Consider the following 26,090-nt stretch of genomic DNA (forward strand, 5'->3'; position numbering starts at 1 on the left):
GTGGAAAGGCCCAGAAGCAAAGAGATACCCAAATAGCAATAAGTACATTGAATACCTAGATCTGTATTTCTTATATGATTCCCCACTAAAAGATACCAAGGCTGTTAGGAGAAATGTTTGGTTCCAGGGCTGGCACAGAGAAATGGTTATAAGATAAGCCTGGAATATCTTGTTATGCCATAAAGTAAGGAAATGCTCAGAAAATGATAGAGGCATATCAGAATGACACAGGAGTAGGCTCTAAGGGGCTCCCACTGACCTACTCTGGGACGGTATGATCCCCCAGATAATTAAGGATAATAATGAGTTATAAAACCTTGAAAAGTAGGCTGGGCGTGGTGGCTCACACCTATAATCCTAGCACTTTGGGAGGCCGAGGCGGGCAGATCACTTGAAGTCAGGAGTTCGAAACCAGCCTGGCCAACATGGTGAAACGCCATCTCTACTAAAAATACAAAAAAAAAAAAAAAAAAAAAAAAGTAGGCTTGGTGGCAGGCGCCTGTAATCCCAGCTACTTGGGAGGCTGAGGCAGAAGAATTGCCTGAACGTGGAGGGTGGAGGTTGCAGCGAGCCGAGATAGCACCACTGCACTCCAGCCTGGGCAACAGTGAGATGCCATCTCAAAAAAATAAAATGAAACATTGAAAAATAGAAATCCATTAGTTGATAGCAATAGTAAGTAAAAAGAGAAAAAAGAGAGCTCTTCCTTAGAGAATGCTGACTGCTGAACATACAGGGAATGTTGGGGTTGGGAAATCATCACAGTGAGAGATTGGGCAAGAATCATTGGATCCTAAATCTTGAGTGAAAATTTGATGAGCTGAATATTTGCATTGTCTTTAAGTGTCTCCCCATAGATTGCTTATTAAAGAAAATAGCAAAAGTACAGTGGAGAAACGAGACCATATATAGACCAGGACATTAAAATTAACACAAGCCAGGTGCAGTGGCTCATACCTGTAATCCTGGCACTTTGGTTTGGGAGACCAAGGTGGGAGGATCACATGAGGCCAGGAGTTTGAGACCAGCCTGACGAACATGGCAAAACCCTGCCTCAACGAAAAGTACAAAAATTAGCTGGGCGAGGTGGCGCACGTGTGTCCCAGCTATTCAGGAGGCTGAGGCAAAAGGATTGCTTGAACCCCAGAGGTGGAGGTTGCAGTGAGCCGAAATCACACCACTGCACTCCAGCCTGGGTAGCAGAGGGAGACCCTGTCTCCAAAAAAAAAAAAAAAAAAATTAACATCACCAATAAGGGACAGATTGACATCATGCCTCTGGAATCGATGCCTTGAAAATGATAGCATCAATTAGGCAGTGCAACCTAAGTATAATCCTGAGGACACCTAAAACCCAAAACAAGGAAATTTTTATTTTTTAAAAAAGGAAATCTATACAGAAGAATTCCAAATACTTTATATGAATACTCCACCCTCAAGAAAGGGAGTATAACTCCCTGCTCCTTAAGTGTGGGGTATACATAGTCACTTTGTTCCAAGGAGTATAGTTTGGGAAGGAATTCAGAGTAATTTCACAGCAGAGAAACCTGATAAACACTAACTCAACCGGATGATCAAGGTCAACGTCAACATTGATAAGTCATGTTAGTAGGTATCGTTGAAATGCTGTGATACCAAGGACACTTTACCTCTGGGTGTACCTGCCAAAAACATAACCCCAGCCTGATAATGAGGAAACTATCAGACAAATTGCAATAGAACAGACAGCAAAATATCCAACCAAGATTCCTCAAAACTGTCAAGGTCATGAAAAACCAAGAAAACCTGAGAAATTCTCACAACCAAGAGAAGCCGTTTGACACCTTAAATAATGGAGACTTAACGGTGACTAAATGTACTGTGGAATCTTGGAACAGAAAAGAACAGTAAAAATGAGGGACAACTGAAAGTATAGACTTAATGAGAGTGTACGTATCAGTATTTCATTTATTGTAGCATGTTCAATGCTAATTTAAGATGTTAATGGTGGACACTGGGCCGTATGGGAACTCTACTAAATTTTCACTTTCACTGTAAATTTATAACTTCCGAAAAAATAAAGTCTTTAAGAAAAAAAGACTGTGAGAACAGTTATAGATTTATAGAAAAAGGGTAAAAAGTCTTAAAGGGACTGCATTCTTAAAAGACATCAAATATAAAAAAAGATAAGGTCTCCCTCTAGATTAAAGACCAAGGCACATGACAAATGAAATACAGGACCCTGGACTGAAGAAAAAAAGATCTCGTAAAGGGTGGTGTTGAGTCAGTTGACGAAACTGGGGGATGGATGGTAGATCAGACGAAAGTATTGGGTTAATGTTAAACTCCTTGAAGATGATAGCTGACCTGTGATTGTGTAAGAGAATGTCCTTATTACTAGGAAAGGCACTGAAGGATGAGGCAATAATTCTCAACTGGGATTTTTTTTTTTTCCTCTCCTGGGAACATTTGGCAATGCCTAAAGGCGTTTTTGGTTGTCACAGCTGGGGGATAAAGGCGAGTGTTACTGCCACAAATGATGCTGGACATCTCGTAATGAACAGGCTAGCCTCCTATAACAAAGCATTTTCTGGCCCAAGGTAATATCACCAAGGTTAAGAAACCCTGAGCTGTGCTTCTACTTCTGATTTACAGGTAAAAGGGCTTAAAGAATATAAACCATTCATTAACGGTTGAGAGGGAAAAAATATACATGTAGAGAGGAATAATTGGGAGAAAATGTTAATCATTGGTCAGTCAAGATAAAGGGTGTTTAGATGTTCTTTGTATTGTTGTAACTTATAAATTTATAAATAAAAAGTTAAGTATTTTATGGTAAAAACCTATAACCATCCTTAAAGTGATCTTATAATAAAGGACATGATCTTATAGTAAAGGGCAGTAATTTAAGTTTAGTGAATTAAGCTTTATGAAAAATAAAAAATGTATTAGTTGATACAAATAGACATTTGCTCTTTTACTCTGTATCTCCTAAACTGTTTTTATTCAAGTTGATGAAAAAAGATTGTTTTTTTAATCTCATTGGGAAATGAGAAATGAGGGGCCACCTTGTTTTCACACTTACCCACTTCATTGACTTTTTTTTTTTTTTTTGAGACGGAGACTCGCTGTGTCGCCCAAGCTGTAGTGCAATGGCGTGATCTGGGCTCACTGCAGCCTCCTCCTCCAAGGTTCAAGCAGTTCTTCTGCCTCTGCCTCCCGAGTAGCTGTAACTACAGATGCACACCACCGCGCCCAGTTCATTTTTGTATTTTTAGTAGAGACATGGTTTTTACCATGTTAGCCAGGCTGATCTCGAACTCCTGACTTCAAGTGATCCATCCACCTCAGCCTCCCAAAGTGCTGGGATTACAGGCATGAGTCACCGCACCCGGCCCACTTCATTGACTTTTATCACAAGTTTTGTTTAAATTGTTAGTGTTTATATAGTACATAAATAGTATTTACAGCTTCCCAGCCTGTCACTGTACTGTTTCCTTTCTGATACAACTTTGTTTCCTGCAGTTACTGATTGGTTCACTTTTTTCATTTAGTCAGTGTTGAAAGTACCTGTTGCCTTTTTCCACATGCTGCTGCAACAAGCTCCAAACACAAAGATTCGTATTTTTCCTAGAGCCCTCCCAGAGCCATCATCCATCTTCTTTTTCTAATACAATCTGGTTGCTGTCTAAACCTGCTATACAGCTGTAACTCTGAGACATCCCTTTATCACTGCTTTAGAAACTCCCATTACCTCCGTGCTGTATTGAATCATGTAGTTCCTAAATCAACCATCTTCCTCTTTCTTAGTTACTTTGATGTTACAGTGAAGCATGTCTTCTAATCATCTCCTGAGAAAAAGTGAACATGAGAGCTAAGTTTTTTGAAAGGGCTTCAGGGGCATATCTGAAAATACATTTTCTACCCTTAGACTTGGTTGATAATTTGGATGGCTATAGATTTTTTTTAACAGCCTCATTGAAGTAAAAATTGACAAAATTAAACTGCACAGAAACATAGGTGTACACTCATGAAACCTTCACCACAATCTAGATAGTATATTCCTCATCTCCAAAAGTTTTCTCACGCTTCTTTATAACTCCCATTTTCCACTCCTGGCTCCCACCCCATCCCCAGGTAATTACTGATCTGCCTTCTGTCACTATACGGCTAGTTTGCATTTGTAAAGAGTCATACAGTAAGACTTTTTTGGTCTGGCTTACACTCATAATTGTTTAAAGGTTTATCCACACTGTCTATCAATAATTCATTCCTTTTTATTACCAGGAAGCAAAATGGAATCATTGTATGGATGTACCACAATTTGTGTAATCACTTACTGATGAGCATTTAAATTGTTTCCAGTTTGGGGCTATGATGACCATTGGTGTTTATGTCTTTGTATGGGTATAAGCCTTCATTTCTCGCAGATACATGTCTATGAGTGGAATGGATGGTAGGTGGTTGTTTAACTTTTTAAGAAACTGCCTGCTTTCCAACATGCTTGTACCATTTTACATTCCCATCCACAATGAATGAGAGTTCCATTTGCCATGCTGACTGTAGGGACTTTTATAAATTTTAGTCATTCTAAGAGGTGTTTTACAGTATCTTATGGTTTTAATTTGCATTTTCTCAATAACTGCTGATGTTGAGCATCTTTTCATGTTGTTACTCGCCATCTGTATGTCTTTGAATTTCTGTTTAGATCTTTTGCCCCTTTTTATGAATCGAGTTATTTCAGTCATTGAATTTTGATGCTACTTTATGTTTCTAGATACAAATCCTTTATCAAATCTGTGATTTGCAAATGTTTTTCCCAGTCTGTGCTTGTCTTATTCTCTTAAACATCGTCTTTCAAAGAGCAGAAATTCTTCATTTTGACGAAATCTACTTTATGAATTTTTCTTTTTTCTTTCTTTTTTTTTTTTTTTTTTTTTGATATGGAGTCTTGCACCATCACACCCAGGCTGGAGTGATGCCATGATGGCATGATCTTGGCTCACTGCAACCTTCGCCTCCTGGGTTCAAGCGATTCTTCCGCCTCGGCCTCCTGAGTAACTGAGATGACAGGCATCTGCCTTCATGCCTAGCTAATTTTTGTATTTTTGTAGAGACAGGGTTTTACTATGTTGACCAGACTCGTCTTGAACTACTGACTTCAGGTGATCTGCCCGTCTTGCCCTCCCAAGTGTTGGGATTACAGGTATGAGTCACCATGCCTGGCCAAATTTTTTTTCTTTTATGGATCATAATTTTTTTTGTCATAGCTAAAATCTTTTTGCTTAACACAAGGTTGTTAATATTTTTCCCACAAGTTTTTGAAGTTATAGAACTTCTTACATTAACTCTTACATTTAGGCCTATGAACTACTTTCAGTTGATTTTTATATATGATGTGAGGTATGGATCAAAGTGATATTTTGGCATATGAATGTCTTAATTCTTCAGCACTGTTTGTTCAAAGACTATTTTCTTTTTCTCCACTAAATTGCCTTTTAAGCTTAGTCAAAAATCAATTGACCATATATATCTATAGATAAATAAGCAAACAGAGAGAGGTGATGGAGGTTCAGTCAGGGCCTGCGAGGGCAGCAGGCGCCTCCCTGCCTCAGGCCTTGTGCCACACCATTGGACTGTGCTGCATACTAGGAGGGCCAGAAGATGAACAAGACTAACCTTGATGAGCAATGCACAAAGTGGCGTCAAAAACATAGGCTGGACGCAGCAACTCATGTCTGTAATCCCAGCACTTTGGGAAGCTGAGGGGGCAGATTACTTGTGGCCAGATGTTTGAGACCAGCCTGGCCAACATGGCGAAACCCTGTCTCTACTAAAAGTGAAGGTTGAAGTGAGCTGAGATCGTGCCACTGCATCCCAGCCTGTGCAACAGGGTGAGACCCCGTCTCAAAAAAAAAATAAATAAAAACATAGTGTCATTACATAGTGTGAACAAAACGCTGGGGATATAGATATCTATAGGTATAGATATGTGAATCTATAGATATGTATAGACTTTGTAGATGTCTATAGATATATATACACTCCATAGATATAGTTATCTACATAAACATCTATAGATATCTATATATAGACACGTATATAACCATAAATAGACATACATATAGAAAGAGACCGATAGATAGATAGATAAATAGATAGATAGATAGATAGATGTCTATTTATGGACTCATTACTCTGTTTCATTGATCTTTTTGTCTGTATTCATGCTGAAACCCTACTGTCTTCATACTGTAGCTTCATAATATATCTTGGAGTCAGGAAGCTTTAGTCTTAACTTTGTTCTTTTGAAATTTACTTTGGCTATTCTAGAGCCTTTGGAGTTCTATATGAATTTTAGAACCAGCTTTTGATTTTTACCCAAAAATCTACAGTGATTCTCATTGGATTGTGTTAATCGTAAATCAGTTTGGGAAGGATTGACATTTTGATCCATGAATATAGCACATCTTCCATTTATTTGGATCTTTTAAAAATTCTTTAAGCAACATTTTGTCATTTTCAAGATACCAGTCTTGCACATCTTTTACCAGATTTATCTCCAATTGTTTCATAATTTTCGACTGTATTTCTGTTTCTAGTTGTTTGTTGCTAGTATTATAGAAACACAACTAATTTTTGTATATTAATACTGTGTCCTCCGGTTTTGCTGAATTCACTTATTAGTCCCAATAGCTTTTCATAGATACCATCGGATTTTCTACATAGCTAATGTGGTGAATTTATTGATTTTCAAATGTTGAATTAGTTTTACATTCCTGGAAGGAACATACTTGGTCATGTTATGTTCTTTTTATATATTGTTAAGGTCTATTTCCTAAACTTTTGTTAACAGTATTTTCATCTAGCTGGGCATGATGGGTCACACCTGTAATCCCAGCACTTTGGGAGGCTGAGGTGGGTGGATTACTTGAGGTCAGGAGTTGGAGACCACCCTGGCCAACATGGTGAAACCCTGTTTCAACTAAAAATGCAAAAATTAGCTGGGTGTGATGGCACACGCCTGTAATCCCAACTACTCAGGAGGCTAAGGCACAAGAATAGCTGGAACCCAGGAGGCGGAAGTCTCAGTGAGCCAGAATCTCACCGCTGCACTCCAGCCTGGACAACAGAGTGAGACTCTGTCTCAAAAGAAAAAAGAAAAAATTTGCATCCTATATTCATGATATTTATTCTGTAGTTTTCTTCTAATTGCTTTATCTGGTTTGGGAATCAAAGTAATGCTGGCCTAGTAGAATGAGTTTGGAAACTGTTTCATCCTATTCAGTATTCTAGAAAAGTTGATACATAGGCCAGGCGTGGTGGCTCACCCCTGTAATTCCAGCACTTTGAGAGGCCAAGGTGGGCAGATCACCTGAGGTCAGAAGTTTGAGACCAGCCTGACCAACATGGAGAAACCCCACCTCTACTGAAAATACAAAAAAAATTAGCCAGGCGAGGTGGCGCATCCTTGTAATCCCAGCTACTTGGGAGGCTGATGCAGGAGAATTGCTTGAACCTGGGAGGTGGAGGTTGCAGTGAGCTGAGATCGCAGCATTGCACTCCAGTCTAGGTGATGAGAGCAAAACTCCATCTCAAAAAAAAACAAAAAATGGTGTAAAGTCTATAGTATTTCCTAAGTAGAATTCCCCAGTAAAGCCATTTGAGCCTCGAGTTTCATCTGTGGGAAGATCTTTAACAAATTCAGGTTTTTCAATAGATATAGGATTATTCAGGTATGTTTCTTTATGAGTGACATTTGGTTCTATGTCTCTGAATGAATTTGTCCATTACATCCAAGTTATCAAATTTAGTGTCATAAGATTGTTGATAATACAGTCTTTTTAATATTTTAATATCTGTAAAATCTGCAGCAATGTTACTCTTTTGAAGGGGTGGGGTGGGTGGACAAAGTCTCTGCTCTGTGGCCCAGGCTGGAGTGCAGTGGCACAATCTCAGCTCACTGCAACCTCTGTCTCCCAGGTTCAAGCGATTTTCCTTCCTCAGCCTCCTGAGTCTCTGGGACTACAGGTGCACACCACTACACCCAGCCAATATTTGCATTTTTAGTAGAGATGAGATGGGGTTTTGCCTCATTGGCCAGGTCGGTCTTGAACTCCTGACTTCAGGTGATCCACTCACCTCAGCTTCCCAGAGTGCTGGAATTACAGGCGTGAGCCACCATGCCTGGCCTTGTTACTTCTTTCATTTATGATATTGGGATATTTGTGTCTTTTTTTTTTCTGTCTCTGATTTGAAGTTTATCAGTTTTATTGATCTCAAAAAACCAACTTTGTTTTCATTTTTTTCTTTTTTCTATTTTTAATTTCATTTATTTTCACTTGGAGCTTTGAGTGTAGATTTTCTAATAAGAATTTTTTTCTTTAGAAATCTGAAGGAAATATATTTATCAGTCTTGGTGTTGAGAAGTCCACTGATATTTTGATTCCCTTCTCTTTTTGTGTAGCATAGTGCCGAAGCTTTTAATAGCAGTATTGGCAGAGTTTGAATTGTTATAGTGATGCATGTTGGTATAAATTTTTTTTTAAGTCGTTAAGCTGGGCTTACATGGTCTCTTTAAATATGGATGCTCCATTTTGGTCTTGGAAATTGTTTTGGGGTGTGTGTGTGTGTGTGTGTGTGTGTGTGTGTGTTTTTAATGTAACTTTGTTCCCGTCTGTTTTCTCTTTCTTGAATATCTCTTAATTGGATTTTGGATCTTCTAGATTGAGCTCTTATTTTTTTCTTTCTTGTTGCCTAGCTTTTTTCTCATGTATACACACACACACATGCTTTTTGAAAGATTTCCATGACTTTATCATCTGTTTGTTGAATTTGTTTTGCCATTTTTGTTTTTAAATTCCAAGGTCTATCTTGTTCTCCAATAGTATCCTATTCTTGCGTCTCTGAAGAATTCATTATATTTTTTTGGAGTTTTCTTATGCTGTTTGCTTTTCTTCTGTTTCCTATAGCTGCATCTTTCCTGGAGATTTGTTTTGTCCTTCATATTCTTAGAGGCCTTTCTCAAATGATCAGTGATCCTTGCCTGTCTACTCATATCAAATGGTTAGGTACTGAGCAACTGATTGGACTGTCTACCTGAGTAGAGCTTGTTGGCTGCTGAGCTTCACTGTGGTGATTGGTTGCTTTTTAATATCTTTCCTTTGATGTTCTGCAGTTTGACTATGATCTGTTTAGATGTAGATATCTTTTTGTTGTGCTTAATTTACCTTATAGTTTTATCTGTGAATTCATGTTCTGTCTCTCTCACTTTCTCTGTGTGTGTGTGTGTGTGTGTGTGTATGAAGGTTTTGCTCTGTCACCTAGGCTGGAGTGCAATGGCACAATCGCAGCTCACTGCAGACTGAACCTCCCGGACTCAAGTGATCCTCTCATCTCAGCCTCCTGAGTAGCTGGAACCACAAGCACATACCACCACAGCTGCCTAATATTTTTTATTTTATTTTTGTAGAGGCAGTGTCTCACTTTGTTGCTCAGGCTGGTCTCAAACTCCTGGCCTCAAGCAGTCCTCCTGCCTTCATCTCCCACAGTTCTGGGATTATAGGTATGAGCCACTGTGTCTGGCCTAATTCATGTCCTCATTTCTGCAGAATTCTTAGCCAGTATCTAATTCAACATTACCTTTCTCCATTCTCCATATTCACCCCTTTAAGAATTCTTATTAGACTTTTATTGGATCTTTACATTCTGTTCTCTTATTTTGACATCTTATTTTCCAGTTTTCTGTTTTTCTTTGCTGCATTTTGAGTGTTTATCATGTATCTTCGATTTTTTAATTCTCTTTAGCAGGGTCTAATAAGTTGGTGCTTGTTTTATATTATTTTTCAGTAATATTTTTATTTCTTATTAAACAACTCATAATGCTTATTTTATGTTCTATCTCTGTCAATTCCAATGCCCAAAGTATTGGGGATTCTTAATCAGTTTCTCCTGATGCTTGCTCATGCTGGATTATTTATTATGTATTTGCTATTTAATCATGCACTCATAGTTGATAAAATTGGTGGGAATACTGAAAGGCCTGAATGGTAGGTGACTTATTTCCCGATCTAATTTAGGTTTGCTTCTACTAGGTGTCAAAGGGCACTGGTAGCGTGGAACCACTTTAATTTTTTGGCCTGGGAATTCCCTGACCATAGAAAGGAGAGAAAATTTCAACCTCAGACTTACTTATGAGGTCAGGCCTGTGATTACAAAATCCCAGAGAAACCTCTTCACCCAGAGCATGTACCTGAAATGCTCCCTTGTAGGTCTTTTGCATGTAATCAGCTTCTTTCTCACTTACTCTTTCAGTGAAGTTGCAGACCCTTTCAGGGGTTTTGGTCTAATGTAGGAGTTTCCAGTTAAGTGCCCTCATAGTAAATAAAAGGTAAGTTTTACATAGGGTAAATCAGTTATAGTTTATATATTAATATTTTGTTCACTGGTATTCTATCCTAATGTATTAAAAAAAAAAAAAAAAAAAAAAAACTTAGATCACCATAGTGTTTGCAAGGGGAAAAAAGTACCAAAAAAAAAAAAAAAACACTTTAGGAAACCACATTCCCTAAGAAGAATAAAGCTTACCAACGAGTGTTGCTCAGATTAGGAGTATGTCAAGATACTCATTCCTGCATACTTAGGACAGTCAGAGGTCTTAGGCTGGGTGCATCCAGGTGTTTATTCCCCTTGAGTTGTACAGATGATCATTTTCTGTGTGTGCTAGGATCATAGAAAAGATCAGAGAACATTTCTCTAAGACGGTCCTAAAAGATGCTCTAGAAAAGACTGCATACCGCATATTCCTCTTTAATCACTATAATGTTCATAAGCATATTAAAGTCTCCAGAAGACCTTGACTTGAGGAAAATTTCCCAAACATCTTTGACCATGGTACTTTTTTAAAAATACTAATAGCCTGTAACTATTGAAAACAAAATATCTATAATCATTGACCTCCTGAAATTTTAAGGCTATATTCCCTGAAAATAGAGTCGGAATAAGATATTCTGGGTTGACATTTAAGTCAATAATCTTACATTAGCTGCTAACCAAGCTGGCTATATATTAATAGTAGACAAACCTATATGAAAACTATGCATATAAAAGGTCTGGCCGGACACAGTGTCTCACACCTGTAATCCCAGCACTTTGGGAGGACAAGGCGGGCAGATCACAAGGTCAGGAGTTTGAGACCAGCCTGACCTACATGGCGAAACCCCATCTCTACTAAAAATACAAAAATTATCCGGTTGTGGTGGCAGGCACCTGTAGTCCCAGAGGCTGACACTTGAACTCAGAGGCTGACACTTGAACTCAGGTGGCAGAGGTTACAGTGAGCCAAGATCGTGCCATTGCACTCCAACCTGGGCAGCAGAGCAAGATTCCATCTCAAAAAAACAAGAAAGAAAACTATGAGTATAAAAGGTCACCTCCAAATGGAGGTGAGCTGTACGACTCTATTAGAACTTAGAATCTAGCCAGTGTTTGTTAAATGTGTAGAGCAGGCACTGTGATAAATAGTTCGTAATGTCTTCCCATTGCCGCCAGGAAAAAAAAATCCATTTCTTACCCTGGCCTACAAGGGCCCTCATAATCTGGCCACTACATCCTCTTCTGACCTCATCTGCCATACCTTTCACACTGGGTGCCAGCCACACTGGCCTCCGAGTGTGCTAAGTTTATTCTAGCTCGAAAGCCCTTGTCTTGCACTTTCCTTTGCCTAGAATATGCCAGCATCAGATGTTTAAATGGCTGCCTTTTTGTCCTCATGGTCTTACCTCACTGAGGTTGTTCCTCACTGCTGAATTTTAGCTAATCGCCCCTGCTTGAGTGACTCTACCCTCACACAGCCTTGCTTGGTTTCCTCCTACCAGTAGCTTAGTCTTCCTGAAAACCATGGATCTTGTCTGCTTTGTATGCTCTTCTGTCTTTAGCCTTGGTTACGATGAGACTCACAAATACTTGATAAATAGACGTCAAATGACTAAGAGAAGAAACCCATAACTTGCAGAAGTTCACAGCTAACAAGTGTCAAAGTTGAGTCTGAACCCATGTTTGTCAGAATTCTGTGTTCATAACACCACACTATATCTAAATGTGGTTGTCCCATTCCCTTCCGCACTGTCAGTTCAAAGTGCTGTTAGAACTTTTCTTTTGTATTGCCTTCAAGGTCTCATTTCTTCTTTTAGATCTCCTGATTGTAGCAAATCTTGATTCTTTGACGATACCTTTGATTTATAGAAATACTGAAAAGTTACTCAGAACCAAGTCTGCTGAATCAGGTAGATGACCAAGCTAGGGAAGACTGATGCGGGGAACAGGAGGAGTAATTCCGAAGTGACCACAAATGATAGGTTTTTGTTTTTAAAATTGTATCTAAAAGGGAGTATTAAAAGAAGTATACTGGCTGGTCGCGGTGGCTCACACCTGTAATCCCAGCACTTTGGGAGGCCGAGGCCGGTGGATCATGAGGTTAGGAGATCGAGACCATCCTGGTTAACACGGTGAAATCCCGTCTCTACTAAAAATACAAAAAATTAGCGGGGCGTGGTGGTGGGCGCCTGTAATCCCAGCTACTCAGGAGGCTGAAGCAGGAGAATGGCGTGAACCCAGGAGGCGGAGGTTGCAGTGAGCCGAGATCGCACCACTGCACTCCAGCCTGGGCAACAGAGCGAGACTCCGTCTCAAAAAAAAAAAGTGTACTAAAAACAGCTGGGCTGTGGCAACATTATTAGAACATGTATATAACCTCCCAAGGGGACTTCTTTGGTAATGTAATATTTCCATTGTGTGAACTAAGAAGTCAAGTTTTTGTAGCTTTCATAGTTACACCTGATACAACTGAAAATTAGTTTCCCGTCTCAATGCAGATGTTAAATACCTGACAATGACAGTCTCAGTTTATTCCATAAAACCGAGAGACACCTGGGGATGGTTTTATCTTGTCAAACTTTGGACAACAGATTTCAGCCTTGTTATTGGTCATGTAATACTAGCTTTGTTTTCTGGTCATTTAATACCAAAAAGAAGGTAAGCTAGCCAGGAAAAAAATGTTAGCTTAAATGTAGTGCCAGAGGATAGAAAAAAACTATTTCTGTATAGCAAAAGAAAAAGAATAGGTGCCAAATCTCAAATATTCTTGAGTTGATAGTTTTCATCTCTCTGGTTATAACTCACTTAATATTTTATCATGGTTTGAGTTTATTTGTTTGTTTGGTAGAGATAGGGTCTCCATATGTTGCCCAGACTGGTCTTGAACTCCTGGGCTCGGGCAGTCCTCCACTCTCAGCCTCCCAGAGTGCTGGGATTGCAGGCGTGAGACACTGCACCTGGCCCATTTGTTTTTTCTTTTTCTTGTTTTTTTTTTTTTTTTCTGCTCTTGTTTGTTTATTAGGTTTAAGGATATGAGCTGGGCCTCAGCCAGTGGCCCGTCGCCTGTTTTTATTTTGAATTTGAGATACCTTTCTCATCTTTGTTTCTTCCCACCCCCCACCAAGAAGGACTCTTACTCTGTCACCCAGGCTGGAGTACAGTGGCGCCATCTCAGCTCAGTGCAACCTCTGCCTCCCCAGTTCAAGCAATTCTGCCTGCCTCAGCCTCCTGAGTAACTGGGATTACGGGCACCTACCACCAGGCACAGCTAATTTTTTTTGTATTTTCAGTAGAGGTGGGGGTTTCACCATATTGGCCAGGCTGGTCTCAAACTCCTGACCTCAGCCTCCCAAAGTGCTGGGATTACAGGCGTGACCCACCGTGCCCAGCCTCCCATATTTTTTTGTCCTTTTTATTGTCTCCTATTTTCTTTTCACTTCTCACAAAGCCTGTAGTTTCGGAATTTATTTTGGGAATGGTTAGAGTAGCAATATTCGTTTTTTGTTTTTTTGTTTTTTGTGGTTTGAATGAGGCAACATCTTGGAGGAGACATAAGACTAGCATTCACTAAAGATGATATAACTTCTTTGTATTTTTCTTTGAAAAGGAAATTTTTTTAAAACTTTTATTTTAAGTTCATGGGTACATGTACAGGTTTGCTACGTAGATAAATGTGTGTCAAGGGGGTTTGTCGAACAGATTATTTGATCACCTAGATACTAAGCCTAGTAGACTGGTACCCATTCGTTATTTTTCCTGGTCTGCTGCCTCCTCCCACCCTCCAATAGGCCCCAGTGTCTGCTGTTCCCCTCTATGTGTCCATTTGTTCTTATCATTTAGCTCCCACTTATAAGTGAGAACGTGGTATTCGGTTTTCTGAGGAAATACTGTTTAACTTGAGAAAATTGGATTGGGTTTTAAACCATTGTTTATGTTTTTTAAAAAACTGAATAAGAATATATATGTAGAAATAGTATCTCCTGCAATTTTTGAATTATTTGCTATCTTAAAATTGTAAAAGGTAAAATTTTCTTTTTTTTCTTTTTTTTTTTTTTTTTTTTTTGAGACAGAATCTTGCTCTGTCACCCAGGCTGGAGTGCAGTGGCACAGTCTCGGCTCACTGCAACCTCTGCCTCCTGGGTTCAAGCGATTCTTGTGCCTCAGCCTCCCAAGTAGCTGGGACTACAGGCCTGCATCACCATGCCCAGCTAATTTTTATATTTTTTTAGTAGAGACGGGATTTCCCCATGTGGACTAGTCTGGTCTCAAACTCCTGACCTCAGGCGATCTCCCTGCCTCAGCCTCCCAAAGTACTGGGATTACAGGCGTGAGCCACTGCGCCTAGCTGAAAGGCAAAATTTTCTGTTAGACCCTCCAGAGCTCTTAACAGTGATTTTTTTTTTCTTTCCTCTTCTAACATGATAAAGTATCCAGCAAAGTGGTTCTTGGTTTTGGGTTTGAGACGGGGTCTCACTCAGTCACCAAGGCTGAAGTACAGGGGCACCATCATGGCTCACTGCAGCCTCGACCTCCTGAGGTCAAGCTATCCTCCTACTTCAGCCTCCCAAGTAGCTGGGACCACAGGTGCAAGCCACCACACCCGGCTAATTTTTGTGTTTTTTGTAGAGATGGAGTTTTGCCATATTGCTGAGGCTAGTCTTGAACTCCTGGGCTCAAGCAATCCACCGGCCTCGACCTCTCAAAGTGCTAGGATTACAGATGTGAGCCACCATGCTCAGCCAGCAAAGCGAATTTTTTTTTTTTTGAGATGGAGTCTCGCTCTGTCGCCCAGGCTGGAGTGCAGTGGCGCAATCTCCGCTCACTGCAAGCTCCGCCTCCGAGGTTCACACCATTCTCCTGCCTCAGCCTCCCCAGTAGCTGGGACTACAGGCGCCTGCCACCACGCTCGGCTAACTTTTTATGTTTTTAGTAGAGATAGGGTTTCATCGTGTTAGCCAGGATGGTCTCGATCTCCTGACCTCATGATCCACCCACCTCAGCCTCCCAAAGTGCTGGGATTACAGGCGTGAGCCACCGCGCCCAGCCCAAAGCAATTTTTAAATTGCTTTGTATGTTGACTGGGCGCGGTGCCTCACACCTGTAATCCCAGCACTTTGGCAAGCCAAGGCAGGCGATTACTTGAGGTCAGGAGTTCAAAACCATCCACGCCAATATAGCAAAACCCCGTCTCTACTAAAAGTACAAAAATTAGCTGGGCATGTTGGCACACACACCTGTAGTCCTAGCTACTCAGCAGGCTGAGGCACAAAAATCACATGAGCCTGGGAGATGGAGATTGCAGTGAGCTGAGATCATACCACTGTACTCCAGCCTGGGTGACAGAGCGAGACTCTGTCATCAAAAAAAAAAAAAAAAAGAAAAATCTGTATTTTCTGGATACTCCAAATTGGTCTAGAAGTTTAGTTTTAGAGATGAAACGCAAATTTAAAAATCATGTTTGTTATGTATAATTCACCACAATTTTTATTTTATCTTATTTTTGAGACATAGTATCTCTCTGTCATGCAGGCCAGAGTGCAGTGACATGATCTCAACTCTCTGCAGCCTCCACCTCCCAGGCTCAAGTGATCCTCCCACATAGCTAGGACCATAGATACGTGCCACCACACCCAGCTAGTTTTTGTATTTTTTGTAGAGTCAGGGTTTCGCCATGTTGCCTAGGCTGGTCTCAAACTCCTCAACTCCTCAAACTCCTCTGACCAGCTTGGCCTCCCAAAGTGCTGGGATTACAGGAGTGAGCCACCACGCCTGGCCCACAATTATTTTTATATGATTTTTTTTTTTTTTCTTGGTAGATAAGGAGTCTCACCATGTTGCCCAGGCTGGTCTAAAACTCCTGATCTCAAGCTATCCTCCCACAGTGCTAGGATTAGGCTGGGCACGGTGGCTCACGCTTGTAATCCTAGCACTTTGGGAGGCTGAGGTGGGCGGATCACCTGAGTTGAGGACTTCGAGAACAGCCTGGCCAACATGGCAAAACCCTGTCTCTACTAAAAATACAAAAATTAGCTGGGTATGGTGGCATGCACCTGTAATCACAGCTACTTGGGAGGCAGGCAGGAGAATCACTTGAACCCAGGAGGCAGAGGTTGCAGTGAGCCGAGATTGCACCACTGCACTCCCGCCTGGGCAACAGAGTGAGACCCAGTCTCAAAAAAAAAAAAAAAAAAAGTGCTGGAATTATAGGCATGAGCCACCATGCTCATCCCATAATTAAAAAGAAAAAAGAAATCTGGGCGAGGCACAGTGGCTCACATCTATCATCCCAGTGCTTTGGGATGCAGAGGCAGGACATCCTTTGCAGCAGGGGAGGGGGCTCACATCCATAATCCGAGCGTTTAGGAGGCTGGGGTGGGCAGATTGCTTGAGACAAAGCATAAAAGACCAGCCTGGGCAACATGGCAAAACGCCATCTCTACAAAAAAAAAACACAAAAATGTTTCTGGCATCGTGGCACTTGCCTGTAGTCCTAGCTACTCAGGAGGCAAAGGTGGGAGGATCTTCTGAGTGCGGGAGGTTGAGGTTGCAGTGACCCAAGATTGTGCCAGTGCACTCCAGCCTGGGTGACAGAGTGAGACTCTGTCTCAAAACATTAAAAAAAAAAAAGAAGAAGAAAATGGTTATTTCTCAGGGCTACGTTTTCATTTATCAAATCTCATTTACCAGAATTTGTGCTAGGGTCTTTTAGCGGGTGTATGTGAGTGCTGTGTCATGTGTCACTGGTTTCTCTACTTCAAAGACTGAACATTCTTCACGATCTGAAAGGAAAAGAAGAGATTCTTTCGGGATGTTTGACGGTTATGATAGCTGCAGTGAGGACACAAGCAGCAGCTCCAGCTCCGAAGAGAGTGAGGAAGAAGTCGCTCCTTTACCTTCTAATCTCCCGATTATCAAAAACAATGGCCAAGTCTACACATACCCAGATGGTAAATCTGGCATGGGTGAGTATTTATAACCTTCACCTGTTCTACAGCTTTATGTTTAAGGGTGTGTTTTTATTTGGTTTCTTCTGTCATTTCCCCTTCCTTAGAATTGTTAAGGGGCAGTTTGAAGAGCTGACGTTTATAGTTCGAGATAAGATCACTGAGTTGGTGTTTAACTCTATTTTGCCTACCTCCCAGTAGAAAGCAAATAAAACAAAATAAAAAATGAAAGGCCAGTGAGAAACTTCATGTGGACATAAATTTAGTAGTTAGATAAGAAATGCCTCTGTAACTGAAAGTAAAAGTGCATAGGATCATAGGCTTATATAGTTGAAAGAGACATTCAAGGTTGGGCTCCCTCTTCTGTATTAATTTCTTATAATTTCTGTTTTAACATAACTGGTGATTGGGTATTCTCTGACACAGTAAGGAATTTCTTTCTGCCTAAAGTCTGGCTTGAAAAAGAAAAAGGAAATGAAAAAGGAAGCAGTTTCATTTCTAAGTATCTCAAATTACTAGAATAGTCTCTTTATTGAACCAAAATTTCCTTCCTCCAACTTTTATCTTTTGGTCTTAGTTTCGCCTTTTTAACTTTGCTTCTGGGAGTCTGGAAAGTTTTGCTTTTTAAAGTTACACAGCATAATTCTAATCCTGGTTCTAATGACATCTCTTTTCTCCACAATGGAACCCTTCGTTCTAGTTTATCTCTAAGGCATACCAAGGAGCCATAGTTGCTTCAACCATTTCTCTCATGGTGTATCCCAGTGATTTAGTTCTTGGATATCCTGGTCGCTCTGTTCTGGGGATACTACCTCAGATTATGTGGTAGTAGGGTAACAAGTCATCCTGATTTGCCTGGAACTGTCCTGGTTTTACCATTGAAAGTCCCACATCCTGGAAATGTGGGAATGAAACAAATGGTCACCCTGTGTGAGGCCAGAAGATAGTTCAACCTTTATCTCCCCTTTTCAAGACACTGTTTCCATTCATGCCGCCAAAATTGCTTTAGCTTTCTTGATAATGATAATGAACTTGTAAATAACTGATGTCCTTTGACCTTTACCACATAAACTAACCCAGTTTAAACCAGTCTTCTCACAGTTAACTTTTTAAACCCACGATGTAAGACTTTGGATCTCTCAATATAACGTTTTTCTTACTAACTTTCAGTCTTAGAAATTTGTGTTGTTGTTGTTGTTGTTGTTGTTGTGACAGTCTCACTCTGTTGCCCAAGCTGGAGTGCAGTGGTGCAATCTCGGCTCACTGTAGCCTCCGCCTCCCGGGTTCAAGCAATTCTGCCTCAGCCTCCCAAGTAGCTGGGACTACAGGCCTGCGCCACCATGCCTGGCATATTTTCATATTTTTAGTAAAGATAGGGTTTCACCATATTGGCCAGGCTGGTCTCAAACTCCTGACTTTAAGCGATCTGCCTGCCTTGGCCTCTCAAAGTGCTGGGATTACAGGGGTGAGCCCGACATCCAAGCTTTTTTTTTTTTTTTTTTGAGACAGTCTTGCTCTATTACCCAGGCTGGAATGCAGCAGCAAGATCTCGGCTCACTGCCATCTCTGCCTCCCGAGCTCAGGTGATCCTCTCACCTAACCCTCTCAAGTACTATAGACACATGCTACCACACCTGGCTAACTTTTGTATTTTTCAGAGACGGGCAATTTTCACCATATTGCCCAGGCTGGTCTCAAACTCCTGAACTCAAGTGATCCATCTGCCTCAGCCTCCCAAAGTGCTGGAATTACAAGTGTGAGCCCCTGCACCCTGCCCAGTCTTAGAAATTTTTGATTGCTAATTCTGTCATCTAATATTGAATGCTGTGTCATCTAATCTTCCAGTTTTATATCATTTACAGTTTTGATAATTCTGCCCTGTTGGTCCTATTCTAGTCTTTTGGTTAAAAAGTTGAATAGCATGGCCAGGTGCGGTGACTCATGCCTGTAATCCCAGCACTTTGGGAGGCCGAGGCAGGCAGATCATGAGGTCAGGAGATCAAGACCATCCTGGCTAACACGGTGAAGCCCCATCTCTACTAAAAATACCAAGAATTGGCCAGGCATGGTGGCATGTGCCTGTAGTCCCAGCTACTCGGAAGGCTGAGACAGGAGAATTGCTTGTACCTGGGAGGCGGAGCTTGCAGTGAGCTGAGATCGCACCACTGCTCTTCAGCCTGGGCGACAGAGCAAGACTCCATCTTAAAAAAAAAAAAAAAAAAAAACCCTACCTGGGTGTCTTCTACTCCAGCTGAAATTTCTCAGTCATGATGTTGGAGCTACATGAGATTTTATCAAATGTGTTAGCTCCTGTTAGTGTATATTCTTGCCGTGGTTTTATTATAACATACCAGCCTAGTAATCCTATCATAAAAGGAGATAGCGTTTGTTGAAGCTTTGTGTGTGCTAGCGTCTGTTTTAAATACCAGAGATAGCAGATGAACAACACAGAATAAGTTTCCTGTCCTGATGGAACTTGCATCCTACTTGTGAGAATTCTAGTTTGACATGTATAATTTCTGGCAAAGGTTCGCTGTTTCCTTGGGATCACAACTTTTCTATCTAGGTGTTCAGAACGTTCTTTAACAATCTGTTCTAGAATTTTTGCAACAGAAAACCATTTAGTTTTTTCTCCCAGTAGATACCCTTTGTTCACCTGCAATCTTCTGGCACTTTTATCTTTTTTCCATGATTTCTTATAGATTTGTAAGTAAGTACAGTTGTCCCCTGGTATCCATGGGGGATTGGTTTCAAGACTTCCCTCAGATACCAAAATTCACAAATGCTCAAGTTCCTTGTATAAAATGGTGTGGTATTTACATATAACTTATGCACATCCGTCCATATACTTTAAATCATGTCTAGATTACTTATAGCTAATACAGTGTAAATGCCATGCAAATAATTGTTAATACTATACTGTTTAGAGAACAATAAGAAAAAAAACAGTCTGTATATGTTCAGTACAGATGCAATTTTTTTTCCTGAAATATTTTCAGTCCACTTTTAGTTGAATCCACAGATACAGAACCCATGGAAGCACAGAGCCAACTGTACCAGTTAAACTACAGGCCTCTCCAGTTTACCTGTTTGGGTGGAGGCTTTAACTCACTGAGGCAGTTATTTGCTATGTTACTTTTTGTTTATCTTTTTTAAACTTCAGTTCTTGTGAACCTTGTTCTAATTCTACATTTCAGATTATTGTCTATTATGCAATAGTAAGTAGCCAAGAGTTCTGCTGTCCCACTATCACTGGTTAATAATAGAGCACCTACGTCAAACTTGTTTGTTTTTGTTTTTGTTTTTTTTTTTTGACTCAGGATCTCCTTCTGTTGTCCAGGCTAGAGTGCAGTGGTGCGATCATAGCTCACTTTAACCCTGAGCTCCTGGACTTAAGCAATCCTCCTGCCTCAGCCTCCTGAATAGCTAAGACTACAGGTGTGTGCCACCATGCCCGGCTCTTTTTTATTTTTATTTTTTGAAGAGACTAGATCTTGCTCTCTTGCCCAGGCTGGTCCCATCCTCCTGGCCTTGAGCCAGTTACCCTGCCTCGGCCTCCCACAGTTCTGGGATTACCGGCATGAGTCACTGCACCTGGCCTCTACCTCAAACTTTGAACCCATTCCTTTTTTCTTGTCCCCCAAACATAACTTGAAGGAATCTTCATATAGCTCTTAGCATTTTTCCAAGTATTACCTCTTTTTAAGTTTCAACCTTTGCAGTATTTTAAAGGCCTCTGTTATACTTTGTTATTAATCTTCAATTGTGTGGCACTTTTCATCTTTCATGGGTAGTCATTTCAAAAGCTGGAATTTGTTGTATATGAAAATGCCTGGTACATGGTAAGCACTAAGGAAATGTCGGTTGAATCCAGCATATCTGCCCTGTTTCTGTTGACCCTTTGCAAAGCCTTTCAGACCTCAAGCTACTATCAGACCTTCTAGAACCCATCACCATGGCACAATACCAGTGTTCTCTCTGACTTCTCTGTGCAGGCTTCTTTATCATTTGTATAGGAGATAGAAGAAATGTTCAAGGCAAATTTTTAAATTAAAACTTTCAGATGGCAGGATAAATTATTTAAACTGTTAGATGAAGATTGCTTTTATTATATCATAATGCCAGTGTTTTTATTTTGTTAATTAGCTACCTGTGAGATGTGTGGGATGGTTGGCGTCCGAGATGCTTTTTACTCTAAAACAAAGCGTTTCTGTAGCGTTTCATGTTCAAGAAGTTACTCGTCAAACTCCAAGAAGGCAAGCATTTTGGCCAGACTTCAGGTAACGGTACAGAAACCTTCTTACTTATATCTGTTATTTCTATGGCTTTCACCATTTATCTGTCATTTGACTGTGATTCGCTGCACTTCACCTCTGCCCACTCAGTTACTGTTTTATACCCACATCTTGAGGAAACATGTGAGCCCCAAACTTTGTTCAGCCTATAAAATTGGAAAACTATTTTAAATGGATAAGACATACTATCCAAAATAAATGATTATTTGCATAAGTTAATTAAAATATCCTTTTTCCAAATAAGTATAAACACTTTTTTATATACAGAAATCGAAGACATTTTCCTGTTTCCCTTTGTTTCCTTTTGTGTTAACATCAAGGTAGAATCTTTCATCATTTGGGGGGAAATAATTTAATCTCTGGTTTTATTTTCTCATCTCCTCGCTTTGTACTTTTTAGTACAATCCATTTGATACCTTGACCAAATGTATTTGGTTAATCCAACTAACCTTTTTGACAACGCTCATGGTATGGAAAGAAAATCGTCTTGCTTTAAATGTACATCAGTGCCTACAAAATGACTGGAGACTTGACCGTTTGACTAAGTTCTTACTATTGTATCATGTAAACAACTTTTTAAAGGCATTAACTTAACCGATTTTTGCAGTATTTTTATTGGATGATCACAGTGTTCTCATTTAATTTATTATTGTGATCATTATATAGCACTGAAAGGGTTATTTAAATCCTCCAAATTAAGGAAATACATCACTTAGATGTATTTCTATATTTCAGATAGACAGTACCTAAAGATCCTGAGCAGTGGTCTGTACCCAAATGGATGGCAGTTTGTCACACTGTGAATTTGGCCCATGATCATTTTGTCATTGATCTTTTGCGTTAGCACTAAAGGTATAAACCTCAGTCACTTGCTCTTTGAACATTAAATTATCTTCTCTTACCATATAAATAGCAATGCTTGGCAACCTGCATGAGTAAATAACCACTGGTTCTATCTACTATAAGAAGGAATCAAGTATCCACCACAGCCTATATTTTAACATCTTGTGGGATATAATTTTTTATTAACATATTAATTTGCGTATTGCTGTTGTAGTCTATGCCAGCTCTGCTACCCATATTAGATAACTACATTGTAGCAGAACTCCAGAAAAAAATTCTCATGTTAAAATTCTTGTATGTTTCCTCTGCTTTAATAATTTTCTAAACCCTCAATGTTTACTGAAGCAGAATGTGTAGTATGCAGTCCAGTTAAATTGTGGTGGTGAGGGGATGAAAAAGAATCCTATTTACTTAACTTTTCTTGTTTTAGGGTAAGCCTCCAACAAAGAAAGCAAAAGTTCTTCAGAAGCAACCTTTAGTTGCTAAGCTAGCCGCATATGCTCAGTATCAAGCTACCTTGCAAAATCAAGCAAAGACAAAAGCAGGTAATATTGGTGAATCTGACAGAGATGAAATATTTGATATTGATTCGTTTAGTTTTAATTAATTTTGTAATTAATTAAATTGTAATTTTGAACTCTGTTTAAGCTCTTTCTATGTCCTGTTTAGCACATTACGGCTCTAAGCTTCCTAATGGTTGTTTAGATTTCAGTAAATTACTCTAGAAGATTATAGTTGCATGCATAAGTTCAGGTGCTTTTGGCAATCTCCTTAATGTTTTTGTTTGGTTTATTATTTACTTTTCATGTACTGATTCTCTGAATTGCGAAGATATTAGGCAAAGAAATAGGACATTCAGCAGGCTTCAAAGGGATTGTGAGAAGAGGAGTAGTAAGAGGAAGAGATTAAGGAAAGGATCATTTCTAATAAGAGTTTTTTTTTGGTTTGTTTTTTGTTTTTTGTTTTTTTTTTTTTGGAGACAGAGCCTTGCTTTGTCACCCAGGCTAGAGTCCAGTGACGTGATCTCGGCTCACTGTAACCTCTGCCTCATGGGTACAAACAGTTCTCATGTCTCAACCTCCCTAGTAGCTGAGACTACAGGTGCACGCAACCACACTCGGCTTATTTTTGTATTTTTAGTGAAGATGGGGTTTCACCATGTTGGCCAGTCTGGTCTAGAACTCCAGACCTCAAATGATCCACCCACCTCAGCCTGTCAAAGTGCTAGGAATACAAGTGTGAGCCACAGCGCCCAGCCAGAAGATTTTTAATAGAAGTAAATAGAAAGTGAGGCAGTAAGTGAGTAAATAGAAGGGCAATAAGTGAGTAATGAGGAGAGCAATAAGAGAGTAAATAGTGAGAAGGGCAACAAGTGAGTAAATAGAAGAGGCAATGAGTGAGTAAATAGAAGTAAATAGAAAGTGAGGTAATTAAAAGTGATATGGGGTAGGTATCTCACTGAGGTACATGGCAAGAACTGAATGGAAATAAAAACACAAAAGCAGCCACAGCAGTGTTTGTCATTCTGTACACTTCTCTCAACTTCTCTTTGCTCCCCTTAACTGAAGAGCTTGTACCTCACTTCCTCAGGAGCATGTGTCATGTATAGAACAGTTAAGAAACTCCTGGCCAGGCGTGGTGGCTCATACCTGTAATCCCAGCACGTTGGGAGGCCAAGGCAGGTAGATCAGGAGATCATGAGTTCAAGACCAGCCTGGCCAATATGGTGAAACCCCATCTCTACTAAAAATACAAAAATTAGCTGGGTGTGGTGGCACGCACCTGTAGTCCCAGATGTTCGGGAGGCTGAGGCAGGAGAATCACTTGAACCTGGGAATCAGAAGTTCCAGTGAACCGAGATTGCGCCACTGCTCTCCAGCCTGGGTGACAGAGGGAGACTCAGTCTCAAAAAAAAAAAAAAAGAAACTCCTGTTTGTTTGCAAATATGATATAAGCCAAAGCTCATGCTATTTAGAGAAGTTATTTGATCTTAAAGAAAACGTTCTTTAAATGGGATAAATTAATTTTATGTCCTTTCACACATTTTAACCGTGATAACCTTCTTATAAATAAAAGATGTGAGAATTGTAATATATGTAAATTTGTTTGATTTTAGCAGTCTCCATGGAAGGTTTCAGCTGGGGTAACTACATCAATAGCAATAGCTTTATAGCTGCGCCAGTTACCTGTTTTAAACATGTAAGTACAGAATTTCTCACCTTATTTTGAAGTACTTAGTCATTGTTTAAATCTGAAGGTACAATAACACCTAAGCATCTTATCCTTAGAAGGTGTTTGTTTTTATGCCTTGTAATTGAAATCCTTCTTTTATTATTATACTTAATAATAGTTAAAAAGAACTTATGTAAGTTTTGTAAGTACAAGTTTCCTATAAAGAAATTGCCGTTTGAAGTTATTTTAAACAGGGAGAAGTACTAGTCTTCTAAGTACTAATTTTCTTTTATAATATATTTGTTTTTTAAATTTTTTGGTAAAGATATGGTCTCGCTATGTTGCCCAGGCTGGTGTCAAACTCCTGGCATCAAGCAGTCCTCCCACCTTTGCCTCCCAAAATGCTGGGATTACAAGTATGAGCCACCACACCCAGCCTCATCAGATGTTCATATTAAGTTGAACTGCTACTTTGTCCGGGCACAGTGGCTCAACTGTATTCCTAGCAACTTGGAAGAATGAGGCAGGAGGATCACAAGAGGCCAGGAGTTCAAGACCATCCTGGGCTACATAGTGAGACTTCTTTTCTACAAAAAATAAAAGTAAGTGAAATTGCTAGTATTGTGTATCAAAAATATGCATATTGACAGTGTCATACGATTTGACCTAACGGAAACCATTCATTGTGTATGTTACTTAAATCTGCAGTTTGACCTGATAATTCAGAAGAGGAAGGATCTTTTTTCTAATTTTTTTGTCTCCAAATGTTAAGTCACAAAACAAGGAACTATTAGTTACATAGTATTGTGAGCTGAAATATGTGCTGTATATATATCGTGAGAAACCCTTTAAAAGGTTTTCTTTTCAGCAAGTGGATTGTTACAGAGCATTTAAAATAATTTAGAATTGTGTTTAAAATATATCTGATGGCAAGTTCTTTCCTTTTGATTTATTCCTTTAGATTTGATTAATTCTCTCCAATACTTTTTTAACCTGACTACAACTTTAATTAATACTTAAAGATCCTTTCTGCTGCTATCTGTGTTTAAGAAGAAAAGAGAATTTAGAAAATACATGAACTTTGGTTTGCGCTTAACATTTTGTTAATTTAGGGCTTTAGGCCAGGCACGGTGGCTCCCAGAACTTTGGGAGGCCGAAGCGGGCGGATCACCTGAGGTCAGCAGTTCAAGACCAGCCTGGCCAACATGGCGAAACCCCGTTTCTACTAAAAATACAAAAATTAGCCAGGGGTGATGGTGGGCGCCTGTAATCCCAGCTACTCGAGAGGCTGAGGCACGAGAATCACTTGAACCCAGTAGGCAGAGGTTGCAGTGAGCCAAGATTACGTCACTGCACTCCAGCCTGGGCAATAGAGCGAGACTCAGTCTAAAAAAAAAAAAGAAAAAAAAAATTAAGGCTTTATTTTTAGATAACAGCATGTGAACAAAACTGAGCTTAGGTTCCTGTTGTAGAAATCTGAGTGA

General features: G+C 39.9%; 1 protein-coding gene and 1 long non-coding RNA gene across 23 annotated transcripts in view; one reads left to right on the forward strand and one right to left on the reverse strand.

Moving 5' to 3' along the window:
* Positions 1-26,090, forward strand: part of MBTD1 (mbt domain containing 1) — an 86,596-nt gene that overhangs the window by 20,410 nt on the left and 40,096 nt on the right. For 8 of the 22 annotated variants that reach the window (XR_004179435.1, XR_002518088.2, XM_021929041.2 and 5 more), the window contains 4 exons: positions 17,113-17,314; positions 21,443-21,582; positions 22,865-22,979; positions 24,551-24,633. Coding sequence is in view for 20 of the 22 variants with exons in the window: in XM_021929041.2 (XP_021784733.1) it covers positions 17,113-17,314; positions 21,443-21,582; positions 22,865-22,979; positions 24,551-24,633 (540 nt within the window). In the remaining 2 variants the exon portion in view is untranslated. Of the gene's footprint in view, positions 1-9,525; positions 9,544-10,292; positions 10,369-17,112; positions 17,315-21,442; positions 21,583-22,326; positions 22,444-22,864; positions 22,980-24,550; positions 24,634-26,090 lie in introns of those variants that run through there. The other 14 variants (XM_031657545.1, XM_021929044.2, XM_021929055.2 and 11 more) reach the window with 9 other exon arrangements.
* On the reverse strand, positions 3,757-21,073 carry LOC116271055. Its single transcript, XR_004179436.1, has 3 exons — positions 20,993-21,073; positions 10,566-10,700; positions 3,757-3,829 (listed from the first exon to the last, which is right to left on the reverse strand). It is a non-coding gene; the product is annotated as an uncharacterized LOC116271055 (long non-coding RNA).

The sequence above is a fragment of the Papio anubis genome, chromosome 17, assembly GCF_008728515.1.
Source record: "Papio anubis isolate 15944 chromosome 17, Panubis1.0, whole genome shotgun sequence".
Lineage (NCBI taxonomy): Eukaryota > Metazoa > Chordata > Mammalia > Primates > Cercopithecidae > Papio > Papio anubis.